The sequence below is a fragment of the Sminthopsis crassicaudata genome, chromosome 5 (assembly GCF_048593235.1).
Source record: "Sminthopsis crassicaudata isolate SCR6 chromosome 5, ASM4859323v1, whole genome shotgun sequence".
NCBI classification, from domain to species: domain Eukaryota; kingdom Metazoa; phylum Chordata; class Mammalia; order Dasyuromorphia; family Dasyuridae; genus Sminthopsis; species Sminthopsis crassicaudata.
In genome coordinates, this window is record NC_133621.1 from 98,858,505 (window position 1) to 98,880,712 (window position 22,208).

The 22,208-nt window shown below is 44.8% G+C and overlaps 1 protein-coding gene across 1 annotated transcript; it reads left to right on the top strand.

Moving 5' to 3' along the window:
• Positions 1-2,402: 2,402 nt before the first annotated feature.
• Positions 2,403-22,162, top strand: EPHA1 (EPH receptor A1). The gene is made up of 18 exons (XM_074267662.1): positions 2,403-2,546; positions 3,539-3,606; positions 5,906-6,187; positions 6,330-6,738; positions 10,370-10,525; positions 10,835-11,179; positions 11,355-11,482; positions 11,670-11,820; positions 13,058-13,154; positions 13,506-13,564; positions 14,440-14,565; positions 18,072-18,257; positions 18,556-18,617; positions 18,912-19,121; positions 19,550-19,699; positions 20,001-20,194; positions 21,633-21,788; positions 21,915-22,162. Exons 1-18 carry the CDS (start codon positions 2,465-2,467, stop codon positions 21,991-21,993), a joined length of 2,940 nt encoding a protein of 979 aa, XP_074123763.1. The 5' UTR covers positions 2,403-2,464; the 3' UTR covers positions 21,994-22,162.
• The last annotated feature ends 46 nt before the right edge of the window (positions 22,163-22,208 follow it).

A 22,208-nucleotide genomic window follows, 5' to 3' on the forward strand; every position in this document is an offset into this window, starting at 1 on the left:
CTCTGCATTCCCAGCATGAACTCCACACTCCAGCCAAACAGGTCTGTTTGTCACTCTCTGAACACACCTTGCACCTTCCTCTTTCCACACCTTTCTCTTCTCATACTATTCTTCCTCCAGGTACACCCTCTCTAATCTCATCCTTCAAGGCCCAGCTCAAATGCCATTTCTCCCAAGAAACCCTCCCTGCTTACTACTAGAAATAGGTTGTCTATTCTCTTAGTGCCTTTGGCATTTTGTAATATTCTTTCTTCTCTTCTCATGCTATTCTTCCTCCAGATACACCCTCCCTAATCTCATCCTTCAAGGCCCAGCACATATGCCATTTCTCCCAAGAAACCTTCCCTGCTCACTACCAGCAATAGATTGTCTATTCTCTCATTGTCTCTAGAATTTTGTAATATTCTCACTACTAATTGCCTTATGTTCCAGTTATTATTGTACATATCTTGTACAATACCCCCTGGATTGTGAACCTAATGACTTATACATTGTGGACCATGTCTACACATATTATTTAACAAATTTCTTGTTGATTTAATTTTGTAGTGTTTAAACAATTAGTTGTCAAATTACTATATGACAGTGACTAGATTTTGGATCTGGAGTCAGGAAGATTCACCTTACTTCAAATCTGAAGGCAAACATTAACTAGCTACGTGACCCTGGGTAAGTTACTTTACCTTGCTTGACTCTGTTCAAAGGAGTTGAAGAAGGAAATGGCAAACCACTCCAGTTTCTTTGACAAGAAAAACTCAAATAGTACCACAAAGAGTCATACACAACCCAAAACAACTGAACAACAGCAATATGCCAAGCAGTATGTAGGCAAAGAAAGACAAAACACAGTATGTTCACCATCAAATGGAGAAGTCAACTTGCAAATAATTATATGTGTACAGAAATGTATATAATTTAAAGGGTGGATAATCCCAGCAGGAATGGGGGAGAGGGGCAGGGAGAAAGGGACAACTGGGAAAGGCCTGCTGCTGCCGAAAGTAGGATTTGAGCTGAGTCTCTATAGAAATCAGGAAAGCCAAGAAGTTGAGGTAAAGAGGAAAAGCATTTATAGAGCCACAGAGTGGGTGCTAAGGGATAGCAGGAACAGCCCTGAATTTTAAGTCACAAGAATTTAAAACATGCTCAGTTATCTACTCTTGTGACCAAGTCACAACCATTCTGAGGCTCAATTTCCTCATCTGCAAAGTAGAATGTGATAGTCAAAGTGTGCTATGGAGACCATTGGGAGTCCTCAGGAAACTTTCAGAGGATCTCAGGGGTCAAAACTATTTTCATAATAACATATTTTAATTCCAAATGCATTAATATCTACAAATATCAATAGACAATCTGCATTAACAACAACAACAACAAAGCTTTTTGGAGAGTCTTCAATGATTTTTAAGAGAGTAAAGGGGTGCTGAAACCAAAAAGTTTGAGAACCATCAGAGTAAAAAGAAATCACATCCAGCTCTGCTCTTACTCTTCTACTACTACCTATCCAACCCTTACCAAGTCATTAATGTCTGCGGCTTCAATTTCCTCCCCTATAAAATGTGACCAGACTAAAATCCCTTCCAACTTGTTGCTGGTCCTTCCTTCTCTAAGAGGATCAATGGCTTCAGGAGGTTGCCTTGAACCAGAGTTGATCCAGGCTTCGCTCTCCTCCAGAGTCATGAACAGTCCAGGTTAAGACAAGGAAGAGACAACAGGTGATGGCCCAGGATACAGTGAGTGACCTTGACCTTTCCAAGCCCGAGGTCTTTCCCGAATCCTTGGATCCTACCATTATATGGCAGCTCCTTCCCGTAGCTCTCAGATTCAGATGAAATGAGAAAACGAATGCAAAAATAATTTGAAATTGTAAGGCACTGAGACAGAGCGGGAGGGAAATAAAGCATCTCTTCAGTGCTCCTATGTTAGACTGGGGTAGGAGCTGCGTACAAATGCAAAGCAAGCAAGAGAGGGTCTACCCTTAATGCGTTCTAAAGAAGAAAAATAACAGAGAAGTGCTGGAAAGAGGGGGGGGTACTTTCGGCTCTAAATCTATCATCCATGACTACAGAATAAAGTCAGACTCCAAGCCTTGTTATCATTAATAATTATTATTATTATCCTGAGTTAATGATTAAGTATTAGAATCCTTCTGATTAACGTTAATCGGAGGCGGTATCGGAATCTAAATCCGGTAAGGATCTATCTAAATTGGGGGTTAGGCTTGTCAATTAATCAGTTCCAGATGGCTCCCACTAGGTGGATCTGTAGTTTCATTCAGGTATGATTACCTTCCTCATGAATTTCAGTGGAGCGTTTGAGTTTATGCTACTGGCCCTTTAAGAAGGTGAGCCAGGTGAGGCCGTGACTCCGCCCTCTGCCAAGGCGCCGCCCCCCGCCCCCGCCCTGCTTTTCCCGGCTCCACCAGTCCGGGTGACCGGCCCTTGGTCCCGGTCCCGGCTCCGGCGCCATGGAGCGGCGCTGCCCCCTGGGGCTCGGGCTCCTGCTGCTGCTCTGCGCCCCGTTGCCCCCGGGGGCGCCCGCCGAAGAAGGTACGGACTTCCCTCCGCCGCAGATCTTTCCTTCCCCCAACCCCCTCCCTTACCCAGGAGCCCCGGGCACTGGGGACCACCTGCTCGTGGCCCACCTCCGCCACGCGCGCGCACACCCTCCTGTCCCGACCTCAGCCCCGTTCCCACTCTTGCGGAGCTTCCTGCAGCCTCTCACACCCCTTCCCCGTGACACACACGCCCCCACCCCGGCAGCCTGGGCTGTGGATTTGGCAGGCCAAACTTTGCTCTTTAACCCCTATGTGGTGGCCTGCTGGAGTCGGTCACTCCCCCCTCTCGCTCCACTAGTGACTAGGACCTGGGAGCGGAGGGGCGAATGGGGGTGGTGGGAGCAGGAGACCGAAGGGAGGCCTGGGGGTGATCGTTTATCCTGCGCTGCCCCCTGCTCCTGGGGCGGTCTGCATCTCTGCTGGACACCCAGATCTTCACCCTTCCCCATCCATGCTCCACCACCGCTACCCTAATCGTGCCATGGAAGAAGTAGGGCCTCCCACTCCTGCGTAGTTTATGGGATTACAAGTTTTAGAGTTGAATCAAAGATCTGGTCCAGTTACAGAAGAGGAAACGGAAGTCCCAGGAGACCAAGTGATTTGCTGAAGATATTGTTTTCTATCAGACCTTACGCCCTGGCTAAGTGGACTGTCTCCTGGGGGCAAGGGTTATATATCCGGTCTGTCATCTATCTAGTCTATCTGGAATCTCCACCCCTGAATTCTTCTGGCTGTGAACCCAGTGGAGGGTCCAGCATCCCAGCTCTTTACATATTTGTCTTCTAAACTCTCTAAGGGTCTTGGTAACCTGTACTTCACAGGTATGAATACTCCCCGTGGCTAGTCCGTGTTCTGCTTAAGAAAAAGCAGGAGGCTTGATGGGGGAAGGGTGAAGAGGGCAAAGAGAAATTGAAAGGGGAGGAGGGGAACATCATTCAGGAGGTCCCTTTGCCCAGATGGTCTGACATCCCTCTTCACCCCCAGTAACTCTGCTAGACACCAGCACTGCACAAGGAGAGCTAGGTTGGCTACTGGACCCACCAGAGACTGGGGTGAGTACCAGGGGAGAGAGGAGCTTTTAGGACCAGAGAGGGCTCCAGACCAGTGGGAAATGGGACAGGCTGGTGGGTGGGGGAAGAAAGAAAAGAGCAGGAAAAACTGGAAGTGTCTCCCAGGGAGGAGGTTGTCGGGTGTGTGTTGGGGAGGGGGGAAGGGGGTGGAATAGAGGCTGAGTCAGAACCTAGTGAGTAGGGTGGGGTGGGGGGGCAGACTTCTCCCCATGGGAATTGTCTAAATAGTTTAACTTAGGTTGGCTCCTCCCCTTTCCTGTTTCCCCCCAAATGAGGAGGTGGGAAGGAGTGGATTTGCCAGCAGGAGTTGGTCCTTGTAAAGACTTTAAAGGATCTCAAAATTTATGGGAGAGGGAGAAGGTGTGAAAGAAAATCCTGGGCTGTGTCTGATGGCTGCTGTCATGGCTACTCTTACAAAGGTTAAAAAAAAGTATAAAAGTGTGACATTTTCTTCCCTGCCCCCAAACTTTTGACTCTTGCTGCCCTCCCTGCCATCGGGTCCCCTGACAATTAAACTCATCATGCCATCCTTAGGGGGAATCATGCATTTTCCATGTACAACCTGCCCTTAAGTCCTGGTCAGCAGAAGGGAAGGGCTAGGGGAGTCTTGGGGACTACACAGTGGGGAGAAGTAAAGCTTGAGAGTTTTATGTCTATTATGTTAGGGTGATGGAGCAGTGAAAACAGCAGAGTTTGGAGAGTGCTCCAGCTGGCTAAAGCTCCTGGGTTTTCACTTTGAGCCTTTTCCCCTTTGGGCTTCATTGTTGTGGTTTTCATTTTATGGCAGCTACCTTCTCTAGTTTCTTAGGTGCTAGACTGTTCATTCTAGCTTTGCTGTTCCCTTTTCTTCTGCGTGTTAGGGTCCTGGCTCCACTCTTTCTGCTCTCCCACAGTGTGGCCTGTAATTAGAATTAATAGACTAAACTATAATGTATCCTCCAGGAGGGGCTGCTTAGGAAATCCTGAATGAGACGTGCCCTAATAGGCGCCTTATCCCATAAACCAGCTAATCACCCGACAACTATGGTTACCGGCCCACCTACTGGTTCCCACCAGCCCCTTGAACTCCCGCCCCCTCCAAACCTCATCCCCATTCCTAACCCCCATTTACTCTTTCGTTAGCAACTCATTATCCTTAACTGAAAAGTAGTAGTTAAACAGATCTGCAGTGGGTAGATTATCAAGGGGAATTCGTCCTTCAGTTGTCCATCCCACACATACCCCCATCCCAAATTTTAAAATCAGTAAAAATAACCAGCAGCCAACCACCTGGCTTCCCAGGGTGCACTTGGGAAGCTGACAACTTAGCCCATTAGTGACGGGTAGTTATTGCAAGTACAGAACATCTGTTTCTGTGCGATGTCTCCTGTTTTGTTACTGCTGAAACTGAGGGGAGACATGCTGTAGTTAAAATAGTCTTTGCAAGCTCTAGCTGAGATTGTAGAGACCTGGCTAAGATCGAAACCCGCCCTCCCTCTGTCATGCCCACTTCTATGCCTGCTGCTTGTTTAAGCACACTAACTTAGGCCCAGGTACCTCAGCCTCCTCCCCTGTACTTTCCAAGTCCCTGGAGTTGTTACTGTGGTCTTTCACATTTTGCCCTCCTTTTCCACCATTCCCACCACCACCACCACTAACTTGCCTTTTAAAATATTGTTCCCCACTCAGTTTACTAATCCCATCTCCAAAGTTCAAGTAGCCAGTTTTTAGTTCCTTAAGGGCAAAACAAACTCCTCAAATGTTAGGCAGTCCCAGTGAGAGACATTTTTTTTTTAATAATATTATCCCTTGTATTCATTTTTCCAAATTATCCCCCCCTCCCTCTATTCCCTCCCCCCGATGACAGGCAATCCCATACATTTTACATATGTTACAATATAGTCTAAGTGAGAGACATTTTTAAGTGTCCTTTTACCTTTTATCCTTTTTACCATCCCCATCATTACTGATGTCTTCCTAGCCTTATGATATGGGATAAACTTGAGCCACAAACTGGGTATACTGAACCTGGTCTTGATAAGGTGAGACAGGAGCAGTGCAGCCGGCAAAAGAAGCCCACTCTGATTGCCCTTTCTTCAGTGGGGCGGGATGGAAAGGGGGAACCAGTGACCTGGGCCTTTGATATTCTGCCCTGCAGCTTTGTGGGCCCCCCTAAAGCAGGGATGCATGTTGCTGCCTGAGTGAGTGAGTCTGATAGTGGGTCCTCCACTCCAACCCTTCTAAACAAGTGGAGTGGGAGGGAAGGGGAAGGGACACACTAACACCTTTCCTCTCCTTCCAGTGGAGTGAAGTACAACAGATGTTGAATGGAACGCCCATGTATATGTACCAAGACTGCCCAGTGCTGGCTGGGGGGGACACAGATCACTGGCTTCGCTCCAATTGGATCTACCGGGGGGAGGCTGCTTCCCGAGTCCACGTTGAGCTTCAGTTCACTGTCCGAGACTGCAAGAGCTTCCCAGGGGGGTCAGGACCACAGGGCTGCAAGGAGACATTCAACCTCTTCTACATGGAAAGTGACCATGATGTGGGCATCCAGCTCCGGCGACCCCTCTTCCAGAAGGTGCCGTTGTCCATCCTACTCATCCTGACCCATTTCATCAGCCTTATCTCTGAGATAACCCTGGCTACCAAAGAGAGGAAAATCAAGGGACTGGTGGGTGAGGATACGGAGAACATGTCTCACCACTCCCTTGTCTTCCCAGGTAACCACAGTGGCCGCAGACCAGAGCTTTACCATACGGGACCTGGAAACTGGTGCTGTGCGGCTGAACGTGGAGCGTTGCCAGCTGGGCCGCCTGACTCGGCGTGGCCTTTACCTTGCTTTTCACAACCCAGGGGCTTGTGTGGCCCTGGTGGCCGTTCGTGTGTTCTACCAGCGCTGTGCTGAGACTGTCCATAAGCTGGCACGCTTCCCCAACACCCTCCCGGCGCCTGCGGGTTTGGTTAACGTATCGGGGACCTGCCTGCCCCATGCCCAGTACGGCCCTAGCCCTTCAGCTGCCCCTCGAATGCACTGCAGCCCTGATGGAGAATGGCTGGTACCTGTGGGACGATGTTACTGCAAACCGGGTTATGAAGTCAAGGAGGAAAATGGTGTCGAAGGATGTACCGGTAAGGGCATGAGGAGCATCTGGGGGAGAAATCGCGGGCACGAGACAATTCTCACTAGCCTTTCCAATTGTGTACCCTGCACTCTCTTCAAGTCTCCATCACCTTCATCACCCCTTAACTGAATCTTCTCCGCTCACCTCCCCTACATCTCTCCTCCTTCCCCTCTCTCTAGTCCTATTTACAAAAGACTTTGCAAACCTTAAAGAGAAAGAGAAATGTGAATAAGTGTGTGCTAGCCACTCTCCTCATCCTAACCTGCATCCTCCCTTCTCATCATCAATGTTAAGCATTTTCATTTTCTGCCTCACTTATTCTAAGCCCCGTGACTTTGTAAAACAAAGAGGGCGGATGGAAGTGTGGATAGGGAGCACCCACCAGACCAGGGTCATGTGGTCAGTATGGAAGAGAGGGGTAGGAATAAGTACTGACTGCTGAACTAATCCTTCTTCTCAACTTTAGATCCAGCATTCAGTTCTCTATTATGTAGAGAAAGGAAATAGGAACTTGTGTGTTAAAACTGCCCTACCCTGAAGTATTACGATGACCAATAATGGTAGTTCACATTTATATAGCACTTTTTTGGGGGGAGGGCAATTTGGGATTAGGTGATTTGCAGGATCACACAGCTAGTAAGTGTCGGAGGCTGGATTTTAACTCTGGCCGGGACCCATCTACTTCGCCACCCAACTACCCCGCAATTTTATAGCACTTTAAGGTTTCCAAAGAAATGTGTATGTATACATATATATTATATATTATATGTAGGTATCCATATATATCATATATTATATGTATGCATATACATACACATCATATTTCATTTGATCCTCACAACAACTCGATAGAATAAGTGCCATTAAGTCCGTTTTACAGATGAGGAAAGTGAAAATCAGGGTAAGGACTTGTCAAACTGGTATATATGAGTGAGACAAGATTCAGACTCGAGTATCCTGACTCTCTTTGGTCCTTCATCCACTATATAGGCTTATTCCTTCCTGCCTCCCTACTAATAACTTATTAAGTCCATCATCTCCTACTGAAATGAAGCCCAGAGCTTCCCTCTCTTGGACTGCGGCAGTACTCTTAACTGGTCTCCCTGTTTCCAATATCTTCCCCCTTTCAGGCTATCCTATATGCTTTATTACATCATAGCAATCTTGCTAAAACACAGATTTCGACTTGCCACTGGCACATTCAAGAATGTCCAATGACTTTCAGATGATGAAAGAAAATTCCAGACTCCTCATCCTGCTGTTCCCAGCTATTTAACTGACTCCAATCTCCAAGTTTTTGGTTCATTCTGCTTAATGGACTCCAGACAGGCAGTTGGATTTTTGGATGGAAGGATACTCAGCTTTCCAAATTTACTCCCTTTTCCCTTTGATGGTGACCCTTCACCATCCCCATCCCCTGCCATGCCCTTAAATATACAGTGTTCTTAGAGCTTCTATCTTTTCCATATTATAGACACCAGCATTATTTTGTTTTATTGTGGGAGGGGAGGGGGAATGGAATAGGAGTTGTATTGCTAGTGTTTATATATCATTTGAAGGTTTGCAAAGTACTTTACAAATATTATCTGATTTTTTTTTTTCTCTTCACAATGACCCTGAAAGGCAGGTGCTATTATTATCTTCATTTTACAGAGGGCAAAAGCTAAGACAGAAAGACATTAAATGACTTGCCCAGGTTCATAAAGCTCAGGGGTTTTCAAACTAAGGCCCTCGGACTAGATGAGGCCGCTGAGGACGTTTATGCGCCCGCCGGGTTATGGCAAATGGGCTGAGGGGCGGAGACAGAATGTGAGCTTTTGTTTTTACTGTAGTCCGGCCCTCCCAGTCTGAGGGACAGTGAACTGGCCCCCTATTGAAAAAGTTGGAGGACCGCTGATATAGCTAATAAAAATCTGAGGCTGGGTTTGATAGATCTTCCAACTCAAGACACAGTATTATTTATATACACTTCCTTAACAAGCCGCCTCTAAACTCATGTATACTCTGGCATAAATGGCTGAAAGCAACTTAATCCTTCTCAGGATATTTCATTTAGACAGAAATAAAGAAATGAAACTGACAGCAAAATCTGGGGCCTTAGGTGGAAAAGGGAATTATCAATGATGTTAAAATCATACACTGTTAATAATCACCTACTCCACCTTAAATATACCTAAGGTATATTTAAGAAATGATAAGGTCAACATGACTTACCAACTAGTCAGAATAATGGACTAGAAAGCTTAGAGGTAATCTAATAAAGTCCAGTATAGCTCTGAAATTATTATTTACTCTTGAGAAAATAAAAACATATGTATAGAATTGCACATAGTTAACATATATTGGATTACTTGCTGTCTAGGGGAGGACATGGGGGAAAGGAGGGAGAAAAAAAATTTAGTACACAAGGTTTTACAAGGGGGAATTTTGAAAATTATGAAAAAAAAAAGAAAATTATACATGTATTTTGAAAATAAAAAGCTAAAAAAAAATGAGAGAAAATGAAGCTAGATTTATAAAAATGTGCTTCAGATATAACTGTACAGAAAAAAGCACAATCTTCACAAAATAAGGTAGATACCTGCAGCTATGTTTCATCCATAGTCACTTCAAAATTAGAAAGGATATATGTTCATCTCTTTCTATCCATTATTTAACTTTCCTGGAACTCAATAGGAAATTGCCCTCTAGGTCACTGAGTCACATATAGGTATTGTTGAATCATATCCGGCTTTTCCTGACCCCATTTGAAATTTTCTTGGCAAAGATATAGGATTGATTTGCCATTTCTTTCTCCAGCTCATTTTACAGATGAGGAAACTGAGGCAAGTAAGGTTATATGATTTACCTGTACATTTCTGAAGAGTTTTATTCTTGGAAAATGATTTGTGAAACAAATTCATTCTTTTCTAAGAGCTTCACAGAAAAGCTGACAGAATTATAAAAGTGGGGAGTTAGCCTCCTGGGCCTGAGTTTAATTTTGGAATGGTTTTTGGAAGGAGAAGAATTTGAAGTGGCCCCCAAAGGATGAGTAGAATTTGGATAGGAAAGAAAGAGGGGAGAGATTCCTTCCAAGTAAGACAAAGGCAAGTCAACAAGCATTGACATAGGACCTACTATGTACCAGGCACTATACTAAACACTAAGATAGAAAGTCCCAAAAAATAGTCTCTGATCTCAAGGAGCTCACAGTATAACAGGTGAGAAGCAAGGAAGAAGAGGAATGAGCCTTTCATGGTTGACTGAGTGAGTGGAAGGTGCTTGGTGGGGAATAGTAGAAGTTACTTCTGGACAAGTGAAATGGGGTCATGTTCTAGAGGGCCTTGACTGTCAGAGTGAGGAGTTTGGAGAGCCTGGTACAATAGATAGAAGACAACCTCTGGAATTTGAGGCTCTAGAGTCAAAAGCCTTCCTCTGACATATTATTGTGTCACCTTGGATGAGACCCCTGACCTCCCCAGACCTCAATTTTTTAAATCTGTAAAATTGACCGACTTGCCACTGAGATGATCCAGCTCCACAACTTGGTCCAGATCCTTTCAGATCAGCCACCATTGTGACTCGAGAACAGTCTCCCCAGCCTACAAAAGTGATATGATCCAGAAAGCTGATGTTGAGTTCCCATTTCTTCTCTTTAGCCTGTCTCATCAATTTCTACCGTGCTGAGATGGATACCCCCAGCTGCCTCAAGTGCCCTCCCCATAGCACGGCTAAGTCTGTGGGGGCCACAGTCTGCACCTGTGTGAGTGGCCACTACAGAACTCCTGGGGAAGGGCCCCAGGTAGCATGCACACGTGAGTGGGGTGGGTGTCCTGGGTGACTAGGGAGGGAAGGGTCCCAGATAATATGAAGGGGTACCCCAGCCATGGTTCTCCCTGCTCCAAAACAACCAGGTAAATGCCCCATCATCCCCTAAACTAACAATTTCCATGTACTCGGGCCACCACAGTTCTCTCCCACATTTTCTTCAAAAAACCTCCTAATCCACAAGGAAGTCTCCTTATTCAGTCATGACCCCAGATTGTTATATATCAGAGTTTCATTGGTAGAAGTGTCTTGATATTGGGGATTTCTACCATCTGATTTTATCTACCCTCCCATAGGTCCCCCTTCGGCCCCTCAAAATATCAGCTTCACTCTTTCGGGGACTCAGCTTTCTCTGCAATGGAAGCCACCCAAGGATTCCGGAGGACGGCGAGATGTGAGCTACAATGTTGAGTGTGCCCAGTGCCAGGGAGGAGCCCCGGAGAAGGGGCCGTGCCAGCCATGTGGAGCAGAGGTGCACTTCTCTCCTAGCACCAAGGGACTCACCCTGCCTGCCGTTCGAATTGATGGCCTTGAACCCTATGCCAACTACAGCTTTCGTGTGGAAGCCAGAAATGGGGTATCTGACCTAGATCCCAATGGTTCTCCCAGCACTACACTCAGCCTTAGCATCGGACATGCAGGTGAGGGCCCGTGGAAAGGGGACAGCCAGAGAAACATTGGGGAAAGAGGAATGAGGGAGGGGTGTCAAGAACCATTAAAGGTCAAGAAAAAGTGATGGAGGAGAAACCTAAAGTCCTCTGTTGGGCTCTCCGACGTCTCTCCCCCTGCCAACATGCTGACTTTAACACTATTCAGAATCACTGTCCGGCCTGTCCTTGAGTCTGGTGAAAAGAGGGCCCCGACGGTTGGAACTGTCTTGGGCAGGGTCCCGACCTCGCAGCCCTGGAGTAAATCTGAGCTATGAGTTGCATGTGCTGAACCAGGTCAGAACTTCCCCAACCTCCAAGCCCAGCCACATCCCTAGTCCAGGGTGGGGGCCCCAAATCAATTCTGTTCCTTCACTAAGTAAAAAATTCCCAAAGGATGAGGTCCTTCCTCCTTACTGATGTATCCCCACAAAGCCCTTTCTCACCTGTTCTTATAATCACTGAAGCTCATACCACTACATAGGAGGAAGAGAGGTACCAGATGGTACCAGAGCCCAGAGTATCACTGACAGAGCTACAGCCAGACACAACCTACGTGGTGCGAGTCCGCATATTAACTCCCCTGGGGCCTGGACCCTTCTCCCCCGATCATGAGTTTCGGACCAGCCCTCCTGGTGAGTAATCAATCCCCCGAGATTGATCACATATACGTGTAGTAATCTAGTGAGCCCCCTGAACATGTGTAAACTACCCCCCCAGCCTTCCTGTGAGTGACCTCTGCCCACACAAAGATACCACTCTCTCCTTCATGAGGGACCCCTCTAAGAACACACACAACAGTTCCTGCCCCACCTACAGCAAGCAACTCCCTGTCAGGGACCACACACCAACAAACAGTGCTCCGAGGGCTCACACACAGACACGATCATTCCGTTGAATGGGATCTTCTCAAAAAATTCACAGCGGCTCCCCCAGTGAGTTGGTTCTTTCACACAACTCACACATACTCCAGTTTTCCAATGAAAACTCTTTCCAATCATACTAACAGTTAGTGTATGTATTATACTTCTAGGTTTGGACAGCCCTGTTATATAGGAGCTCTAATAATAATAACTATTTTACAAATGGGGAAGCAAGTTGAGATGGGTTAAGGGACATGTGGAGTATGTATCTGAGGCAGGATTCAAACACTCTTCCTGACTGGGTATCCAGAATTCCACGCACCGACCTCCAAGAGTGATACCGTAGCACTAGCCTTTTCACTGAGTGAACTCTCTCCAAACAAACATCAGACTCTACAGAAAGGGACCACATGCATTCATCTCTCAGGGCTTTGTTCTCTTCCTCTACCTGCATGAACATATATAATAGCCCCAGAAATGATGTCATAGCTTATATACAGATGTGATATATGTATGCACACAGACTAGTCCTGCTTCAAGTGCTAAACCCGGATCTCACCCCTACAAACAGCTTTAGGACATCACAAATGGTTCCCAAATGGATGGAGGGAGGGAGAAAGAGACAGAGAGAAAGTAAGAGAGAGAGAACTCTGCTCAATGAGCTATCCACACATGGCCACAAAGAGACCTTGTGATGAACATCATACTCATATATCAAACTCTACTGACCTACCTTTGTCATGCTGGAGCCCCTAGAGAATGATCTTACATGCATGCACCAGTCTTCTCTCTCTATCCCCCACCCCACCAATAACTGACCCTTTCACAAAAATCATTCTCCTCTGCCTCACTTCCATCAATATGGATTTGACTGTGAATGACCACATATTCACCCAGTAAATACAGAATTGCCTTCCTTGTCTCTACTCATTGATCTCATCCCTTACTTTCTTGCCCCCCATGTAGTTTCAGGCTCCAAAATGCTTTATCTCAGTTCATTTGTCCTCAGTTTCTAAGGGCCTGTCTGGGGGAGAGATTGTGGCTGTTGTTTTTGGCCTGCTGCTAGCATTGGCTCTGATCCTCGGATTCCTGGTCTTCCGCACAAGGTATGAGCAAAACAGACCCCCCCCCCCCTCCGCTGACCTTCCCACTCACAGTTTCCATACACCAGGAGTGATTCTAATTCTTCCTCCAGATCCCCTTCTCCCTTGTGCTTCTCCCCTGATACCCAGTAAATTAACTCAGGTCAAAACCCCAGAACCACCCCTGCCTCCCTAGCCCACACACCCTTTCTCATTATCCCAGAAGAAGGCACATATCATACCACTGGGTTCCCAGAGAACAGACGTTCTCAAAAGTTTCTCTGGAAGTGTGAGAACAGAAAGATGGGGGTTGAGGAAGTGAAGGACTGTAACAAACTATCTTTTCTTTTCCTTTCTCTTTTCCTTAAACTGTAGGAGGAAAACTAAAAAGCAAAAAGGGCAACGAGAGTGTGCTTCTGATGGTGGGGATCGTGGTGAGTCAGTAATGGGGAACAGTGGGAGCAATGAATCTGATGGGGACAAAGAGTAAGGCTAGAGAAAGGGGTATAAGAATTCTAGAGCTTCTGAGACGGGGGAGGCTGGCTTGGGATTGTCTCTTGGGTTCTCAAGTTTTGCTACTTAATTAAGTATAGCTTAATTAATCTTGTGCTAATAGCACCAGGGTAGCTCTGGTGTAATTATCTATTAGTTGTTAGCTCTTTTGCACCCTCCATTATCCCTCCCTCCCAACACACAGTCACTCACAAACACCTTCCATCAGCCCCGACCCCAGCTCCAAGCTGCCTTCCCCACCCCAGCTACACTCTGGGTAGCTTGTTGGGTGGGAGTCCACGCCTGCAGGGAGAGGTATGGGGATGTCCAGCTGAGACAGATGGACCTTATCCCATTGACCTCATTAGAAATCTCAGCCTTGGCCCTCTTTAAAAAAAAAAAAAAAAAGTAGGGAGAGGGGAGACATAATGACTCGTCCAGCAGCTGAGAGCAGCTGGGGGTATAGGTCATTCTGGTAGGGAATGTGGGGGAGGTATGAGTAGTAGAGGTGATTTAGACAGTGGATGGTAGACGACAAGGTGAATAAATTGGTGAGTAGGGGAAACTGAGTAATCCAGGCCTTCGGGTCGTTTTGCTAGTTTACTCCCAAATTTTTCAGGAAGAAAAGACATTAGAACATCAGAGAATGATGGTAAATTGAAGTTTCCTCCCTCCTTAAACCACAAAGAAGCTGTTTGGAAGAAATCATAGTGGGAGAAAGGATAGAAAAGGCACAATCAGGAGTCTGTCATTTATTCCCTCTAACCCCCTTCCCTACTAAGTATCTCTAGCTTACCTCTCCTCATTCTAATCCCAGAGGATAAGCTCTGGCTGAAGCCCTATGTGGACCTCCAGGCATATGAGGATCCTGCCCAGGGTGCACTGGACTTTGCACGGGAGCTCGATCCAAACTGGTTGACGGTTGACACAGTCATCGGGGAAGGTAAGCTCTGAGGTGACTCTTCTCTACTACCAGCTTATTCACTCACTGAATAGCCCTTCCTATTCATCCTCAGCTTCTTCTCTTTTTTTTTTTTTTTTTTGAGGCTGGGGTTAAGTGACTTGCCCAGGGTCACACAGCTAGGAAGTGTTAAGTGTCTGAGACCAGTATTGAACTCGGGTCCTCCTGAATTCAGGGCTGGTGCTCTATTCACCGTACTACCTAGTTGCCCCTCTCAGCTTCTTCTCAGCAAACATTGACACAAATGTATTTGTGCCCTTGAAAACTATCCCTGGTGACATGAAACTGAGTCTACTATCCTGCTTTGGCTCCTGTCTCTTAAGAGATGGGGATGTTTTCTCTTGGCCATTGTTTCAGAAATGTACCACCTCCAATCTAGGTAATGCAGTGGAGAGAGTACCAGTCCTGCATTCAGGAGGTCATGTTTAACCAGTCTCAGATACTTACTAGCTGTGTGACTCTGAGCAAGTCACTTAACCCTAATTGCCTCACAAAAAAAAAAAAAATCATATAAACAAATAAATAATAATAATCCCCTACATCATTCCTCAGAATGAATTCTTTTAGCAAGAATAAGCTCTGAGGCTATTCTCCTTGAGAGAAACTGTAACTAAGCCATAGTAAGAACTATATATAAGTGTATTGAGTGAACCCCCTTTAAGAAATTCTGGTAGTGAACAGTTTTTACAACAGAGTCCATTGAGTTTAAATCTGCAACGAGGTAGTAAAGCAGATAGAGCACTGAAATATTTTGAGTCAAGAAGACATCCATTCAAATCCAACCAGAGATATATTCCTGGCCATGTGAACATGGGCAAGTCATTTAACTTGTCTGTCTCAGTTTCCTGAATGTTAAAATAGGGTAACAATAACCCCTGGCTCCCAGGGTTGTGAAGAACAAATGCAATATTTTTTAAATGCTTTGCCTATGATCTGATAAATGTTAGCTATGGTTTACTATTGTTATTAAGTTTTCACATGTCATAACTAGAAGAGTTTCCTAAATCCAGAGTCACACACACTTATATTTGCCTTCACCTTATAAGGGGGTAAAACACTGTAAAACAGGTGAAGTTTTCTGCCTCCCCACCCTACCCCACTGCCCCTCAGTACATTTCAATCTGGGAGGGCACCTAGTTCAAACCCTTCATTTTTCCACAAGTGAAAAAAACTGAGATCTGCAGAGGTCAAATGATTTGTGCCAGGTCATGTTAAGTGGGAGAACTGGGTTCAAAACAGACACTGATTCCAAAGCCAGAACTCTTTCCATTGTACCATGTAGCCAGTGTTTTTCATTTGGATAAAACTATTAGCAACAATAGCAACATTTGTACTATATTTTCAAGTTTGCAAAGGACTTTGCATGTTCTTTTACTTGATCCTCACAAATCCTATAAAATAGATGTTGTTATCCCCATTTTACAGATGAGGAAACTGAGGTCCAGAGATTAAGTGACTTATCTAAGGTCATACAGGTAGTCATTGTTTTTTTTTTTTTTAACCTTTTTTTTTTATTATAGCTTTTTATTTACAAGATATATGCATGGGTAATTTTTCAGCATTGACAGTTACAAAATCTTTTGTTCCAGTAGTCATTGTTTTTAAAGCCTTTTATTTCTCATCAAAGGGATTTGTGGTATTAGTAAGCAATGTAGATAGATATGCAAACACATACATATGCATATACATACATATATATTGTATGTCTATACATACATATATAATGAAATTTATTGCTCATATAATCAGGTATCAGTAGGCAAACGGAAATATGTACACTTAGGGAGTATGTGTGTAAATAAATACCCAAGTCTATTGAAAAGATTTGTCCTGAATTTAAAAAATGATTTTAGTCCTAATGAGGATTATGAGAGAAAAGGTTTTCATTAATATCTTTTGTTTCTACATCATCAAAATTTCTTCCCATATCCCCCAATTCTCACCCAGAGAGCTGTATAACGGATATTTTTAAGTTAGGTAAAAAGGTTAAAAAATTCAGCAAAGACAATACATCCTCTCTCCAAAAAGTGACATTATATGCAGTGTTAAATGCTTGTGGACTTTCACCCACTAGCTAGTAAGGTTTGCAGAGGACTTTATATATTATCCTGATAATAGTTCTATAAAGTAGGTGAGATTATTCCTATTTTAAAAATGAGAAAATTGAGGCAGAGACTTGCCCAGAATTACATAGCTAGGAAATGTCTAAGGCAGGATTTCACTGAGGTCTTCCTGCCTCCAAGTCCATTGCTCTCGATGTCACCTAACTCCCATTCTGAAGATCACTGGCAGGATAAGATACCACACACTAAGGTCTTTTTTTTCAAATTAAACTGCCAAGCATTCCAACTCTTCTACAGACAGCATAACTCCGTTGGGCTGGCCACGTTGTTTGTGAATGCCAAATGTCCATTTGCCCAAAATATTATTTTATGGAGAACTCAAACAGGGCAAGCATTCACAAAGTGGCCAGAAAAAGTTATCCAAGGTTTCTCTAAAGAACTTTAGAATTGGTTTGTGTGACTTGGGAGACACTGGCACAGGACCACCCAGCATGGTGTGCCCTCGGCAGAGAAGGTGCTGTGCTCATAAAACAGAATTGTATTAGCCCAAAGAAAGCTGAATTATGCAGAATTAGAGAAGCCACCCCCAATGTTCATATGGCCTATTTGTGTCTGACCTGTGGCAGAGCATTCCGAGCTCGTATCGGTCTGATCAACCACAGTCACACATGCCGTAACTTGATTCTAATACAGGGATGTCATTTTTTCCTGTTCAAGCACGAAGGATAACAACCAACTAACCTACCATATGTTATGCAAAAGTCAGGGTGATGATGGGATACTGAAAGCACCAATAGGTGGCCCAATATGATCTATTTGAGTTCTTTCTGAGTTCAGATCTGACACTGATTAGCTATGTGACTCAAAGTAAGTCACTTCACCCTGTTTGCCTCAGTTTCCACATTTGCAAAATGAGCTGGAGAAGGAAATGGCAAATCATTCCTGTACCTCTGCCAAGAAAACCCCAAATGGGGTCATGAAGAATTGGACGTGACTGAAAGACTCAACAACAACAAACACTTTTCTCAATGACCCAGGATCTTGGCAAAGGGCCCATCTGGTTTTGAGGAAGTCATCCCATATTGTTTTTGTGTCAGTAACAACTTATGTTATGCAAGAGCCAGCCTGGCATCCTGAACAGAGAGCTGGCCTCCATCAGGAAGGCGAGATTCGAGTCCTGACACTGTGCTCCTGAACAATCACTTAATTTCCCTTTGCTATAAACAATTCTCCAAGACTGTAAGTTGAAGAGGTGCTAATTGTTCCCTGGTAGAGAATGTTCCCAATGAAGTCACAGATCCATTCCCTAGCTCTATATAATATATGCAAAATACTGCTAGTGACTGTAATGAATGACAAATTTGTCATTTAAAACCAACATGAAAAGCCTGATCTCATGTCTCCTTTCTTCCACTCCATCTCCAGGAGAGTTTGGGGAAGTATATCGAGGGATTCTGAGAATCCCTGGTCAAGACTCTTTCACGGTAGCTATCAAGACTTTGAAAGCTTCATCTCCAGATGGCCACTGGTGGAATTTCCTTCGAGAGGCAACTATCATGAGCCAGTTTAATCACCAGCACATCCTGCATCTGGAGGGCGTGGTCACCAAGAGTATGAAAGAAGGGGGTGCGGGAGGTTGGCAGGCATAAGGATTGGATCACCAAGAATATGGGCGTGGGGGAAAGTTACCAGGAGTATAAAGAGAATTAACTGGAGCTGGAGGTTGGGTACAGTCACCAAAAATGGTGGGATGAAAAGGAATGGAAATGATGGCTGCAGTGAAGGGATTTGGGAGTTTGTGGTAAAGAGATCAGGATGAGATAGCTGATGGGAACCCTGTGTGCTAGACAGAGATTTTAGGATCTATTACATGAGTGAAGCCATCTGTGATTATCTTTCTGTGTCCTAGGGAAGCCCATAATGATCATCACGGAATTTATGGAGAATGGGGCTCTGGATGCCTTCTTGAGGGTGAGGGGGGAATCGATCAAATCAACTGGGCTAGGGAGAGAGTGGTGATTAAAGTCAGCCTTGTCCCTGCTTGACTACATGGGAGGTGGGTTGGTTGGTATGGGAAGGTAACAGTTAATGGAGAACTGAGAGAGGAAAGAATAAAAGGAAGTTCTAGGTGGTGGTCCCAACTCCTGGGAAAGAAAGCACTGCTCATCTAGCCAAATGAGGTCTTTGTAAGGTACTTAGCATAATGCTTGGCACATAATAGGCGCCTAATAAATGTTTATTGCCCTTTATCTTCTACCACATCAGGCACAGGAAGAACAACTTGCCCCTGGACAGCTGGTTGCCATGCTGCAGGGCATTGCCTCTGGCATGAGCCACCTGAGTGACCATAGGTATGTTCACCGAGACTTAGCTGCGAGAAACATCCTGGTGAGCCAGAACCTGTGCTGCAAGGTGTCTGACTTTGGCTTGACTCGATTGCTGGATAATGACCGTGATGGCACTTATGAAACCCAGGTCAGATACCTTTGTGTTCCTCCCATTCTTCCCTGTCCCCACCCATATACAGGTTCCAGTCCTTCTCACTCTCTTCTGGACTTGGGAGTCAGGAAGCCCTGAACTCTATGCCTTCATCATTTAGGACCCTGGACAACCTGGTGTTAAGTGACTTGCCCAGGGTCACACAGCTAGGATGTGTTAAGTATCTGGAGCCGGATTTGAACTCAGGTCCTCCTGACTCCAAGGCCAGTGCTCTATTCACTGCGCTATCCAGCTTTCCTCACTTCACTACTTTCATCCCTGTTGCCTGTTTCCTCATCTGTGGGAATAATAGGACCTACTTTACAGAGTTGTTGCCAGGAACAAATGACACAACATGGAAGTGCTTTGCAAGCCTTAAAATGTCATAAAATCATCATTACCTTTGTATCTTCTTCCTGTTCCAGGGAGGGAAAATCCCAATCCGTTGGACAGCCCCCGAAGCCATAGCCCATCGAATTTTTACCTCAGCCAGTGATGTGTGGAGCTTTGGGGTGGTGATGTGGGAGGTGTTGAGCTTTGGAGATAAGCCATATGGGGACATGAGCAACCAGGAGGTAAGCCCAAGGACAATCCTAAGCCCATTCTCAACTGATAGGTAACTTCTTGTCTCTCCCTCTCTATTCTCTCTACATTCTATATTCTCCCCTTCATCCTACCTGAGTCTCCATTGTTTCCCTTGTCTTCCCACAAAAATGCTTTTTCACCTGCTATTGTATCTCTGATCTTTTGGCTCTTTCTTCCCCACATCCCATATTTCATCTCATTTTTTTTTCTTTATGACCTCTGCCTTCCTCAAGAATCCCATGCCTTTCCCACTGCCACTGCCATTACCCAATCCCTTTTTCTCCATCTCAGGTGATGAAGAGCATTGAAGATGGCTATCGCCTACCTCCTCCAGTTGATTGCCCCGCCCCATTGTATGATCTCATGAAATGCTGCTGGGCTTATGATCGAACATGCAGACCACGATTCCGACAGCTTCAAACACAGCTAGAACACTTACTTGCCAGCCCCCATACACTGAGAACCATTGCCAACTTTGACCCTCGGTAACCAAACGGGGAATTGTAAGGGGGTGAATAAAGCTGGCTAGTCCAGTAGAAGATAATATTCAACAAGATTAACTGAGTGGGATCATAGATCTACCTGAGCTCCCATATCTGTCCCTCTAGTCCATCCATATCATTTTGTAGATAAGTTCAGAAGTCAAACGATGTGCCTGCCTACAGTTATAGAATTTTATACTGATGAGGTTAGGAAATATAAGCTAAAAGTTTTTGACCATCTATGAAAAGAAGCAGCCAGTTATCAGAGATACTTCTAGCAGTCATAAACATTTCTATAGACAACTACACTATATGAATATTCATCTACCTGTGGGGCCATTTTCCTACAGAATTATAGATGTGAATCAGGTCTGTAATCTATCATTCAGCTACACCATGAGTTAAATGGACGTTTGTGTGCTAGCCTGGAAACTTAACCACCCTTTAACACTGTTTCTAGGGAAACATTTTCCAAACAATCAATGTACAAACAAACTCTTGGAACACACCCTGTTTAAGTTGGGGACTGCTCGTCTATCTTTTTGGAATGTATTTGTCTTTTTCCTGGCAGGCTTACACATCCTAATGACTTCTGGCTCTAGCTAACAATACAGAAAAGTCCATCATATGGAACATGGGTGTCAGTTGGGATAGAAAGAAGCAGAAATTATAATTATAGAATAACAAAAACTGGAAGATCTTAGAAGTCATCTGATCCAAACACTTTACATCATCCAAGAATGTTCATCTAGCTTCTGCTTAAAGCTATGCAGTGTTGGAGATCTTCCTAGATAGCCCTTTTAAAACAACTCTTCATCGTTATGAAGCTTTTCTTTAAATTGAGTCAAAACCTGCCTTCCTCTAACTTCCACCTTGAGGTAAACAAAATAATTTATAATCTTTTCCATAAATCAGCCTATCAAATAACATTGATAGATTACAAGCAACCATTACTCCCAGAGCCAAGTGGCCATACCAAAAGTCAAGAATACTTGACTTCACATTTCCTGCCACCTAAGTTCTGGGCACTGGAATAACAGCTTGTAGGTTTGATGGGTCAGCCAGTGTCTGTCTGCTTCCACTCCCCTTCCACTGATATCAACTCAGTAAACTTTGAGGTTAGGAGAGGGCTATGATCCTTTTTCTCAATTAAATGTTGGCTACATATATACCATGTTAAAGATTATCCAGATTTGTAGACTGATTATACAACATTTTGCCATTATTTTAGTCAGTATTTGCCACACACACACATACTTGCTAGGAAGGGAACTAGAAAGCTAGAGTATAATCCAACAGTGCTATATGAATATTCCACAGACATAAAATTGAGAGCTAATTATAGAATGATCAATAAAGGGGAAAACTGTAGAAAGAGCAGGAAAGGCAAGTCTAGGAATCTCCAGGAGCATGACAACTACATTCCTCCTCCTCCTCCTAGGGTTACCCTTCGGCTGCCAAGTGTAAGTGGCTCGGATGGGATCCCGTACCGAAGCGTCTCTGAATGGCTGGACTCCATCCGCATGAAACGATACATACTGCACTTCCGATCTGCAGGGTTGGACACTATGGAGTGTGTCCTGGAGCTGAATGCTGAGTAAGCAAAGAAATGGGTACAGGGGAAGGGACAAGTGGACACCAGGCAACGGGTACTGAAATGACTACTAAGGAATGGGTGTGCCAAGGAAGGGGCCCTTTAAATCAATTCTTTTCATTCTGACAGAGATCTGAAGCAAATGGGGATTACCCAGCCTGGACATCAGAAGCGAATTCTCTGCAGTATCCAGGGTTTCAAGGACTGATTTGTGGACAGGATAAATTTAAAACCCACCCATGATGCTTATTTTCAGCAGATCTTGCTGAAGATGTGATCTTTTTATGCCCCATCCCTTATTCTGGATCATGTATGTTATTGGTGCTGCTCTTTCCCACACCTCCTATGGAGGAATTACACCCTATGCTTTGAGGGAGGAGGTTGTTGTCTTGTTTTATACTTGGAGACAAGAAGATAATTTAT

Coding starts and splice junctions, on each gene's coding strand:
- EPHA1 (XM_074267662.1), top strand. CDS start 2,465: ATGGAGCGGCGCTGCCCCCTGGGGCTCGGGCTCCTGCTGCTGCTCTGC. Junction 13,565..14,439: donor TTCTGATGGTGGGGATCGTG/GTGAGTCAGTAA, acceptor TTCTAATCCCAG/AGGATAAGCTCTGGCTGAAG. Junction 18,618..18,911: donor CTCTGGATGCCTTCTTGAGG/GTGAGGGGGGAA, acceptor CTACCACATCAG/GCACAGGAAGAACAACTTGC.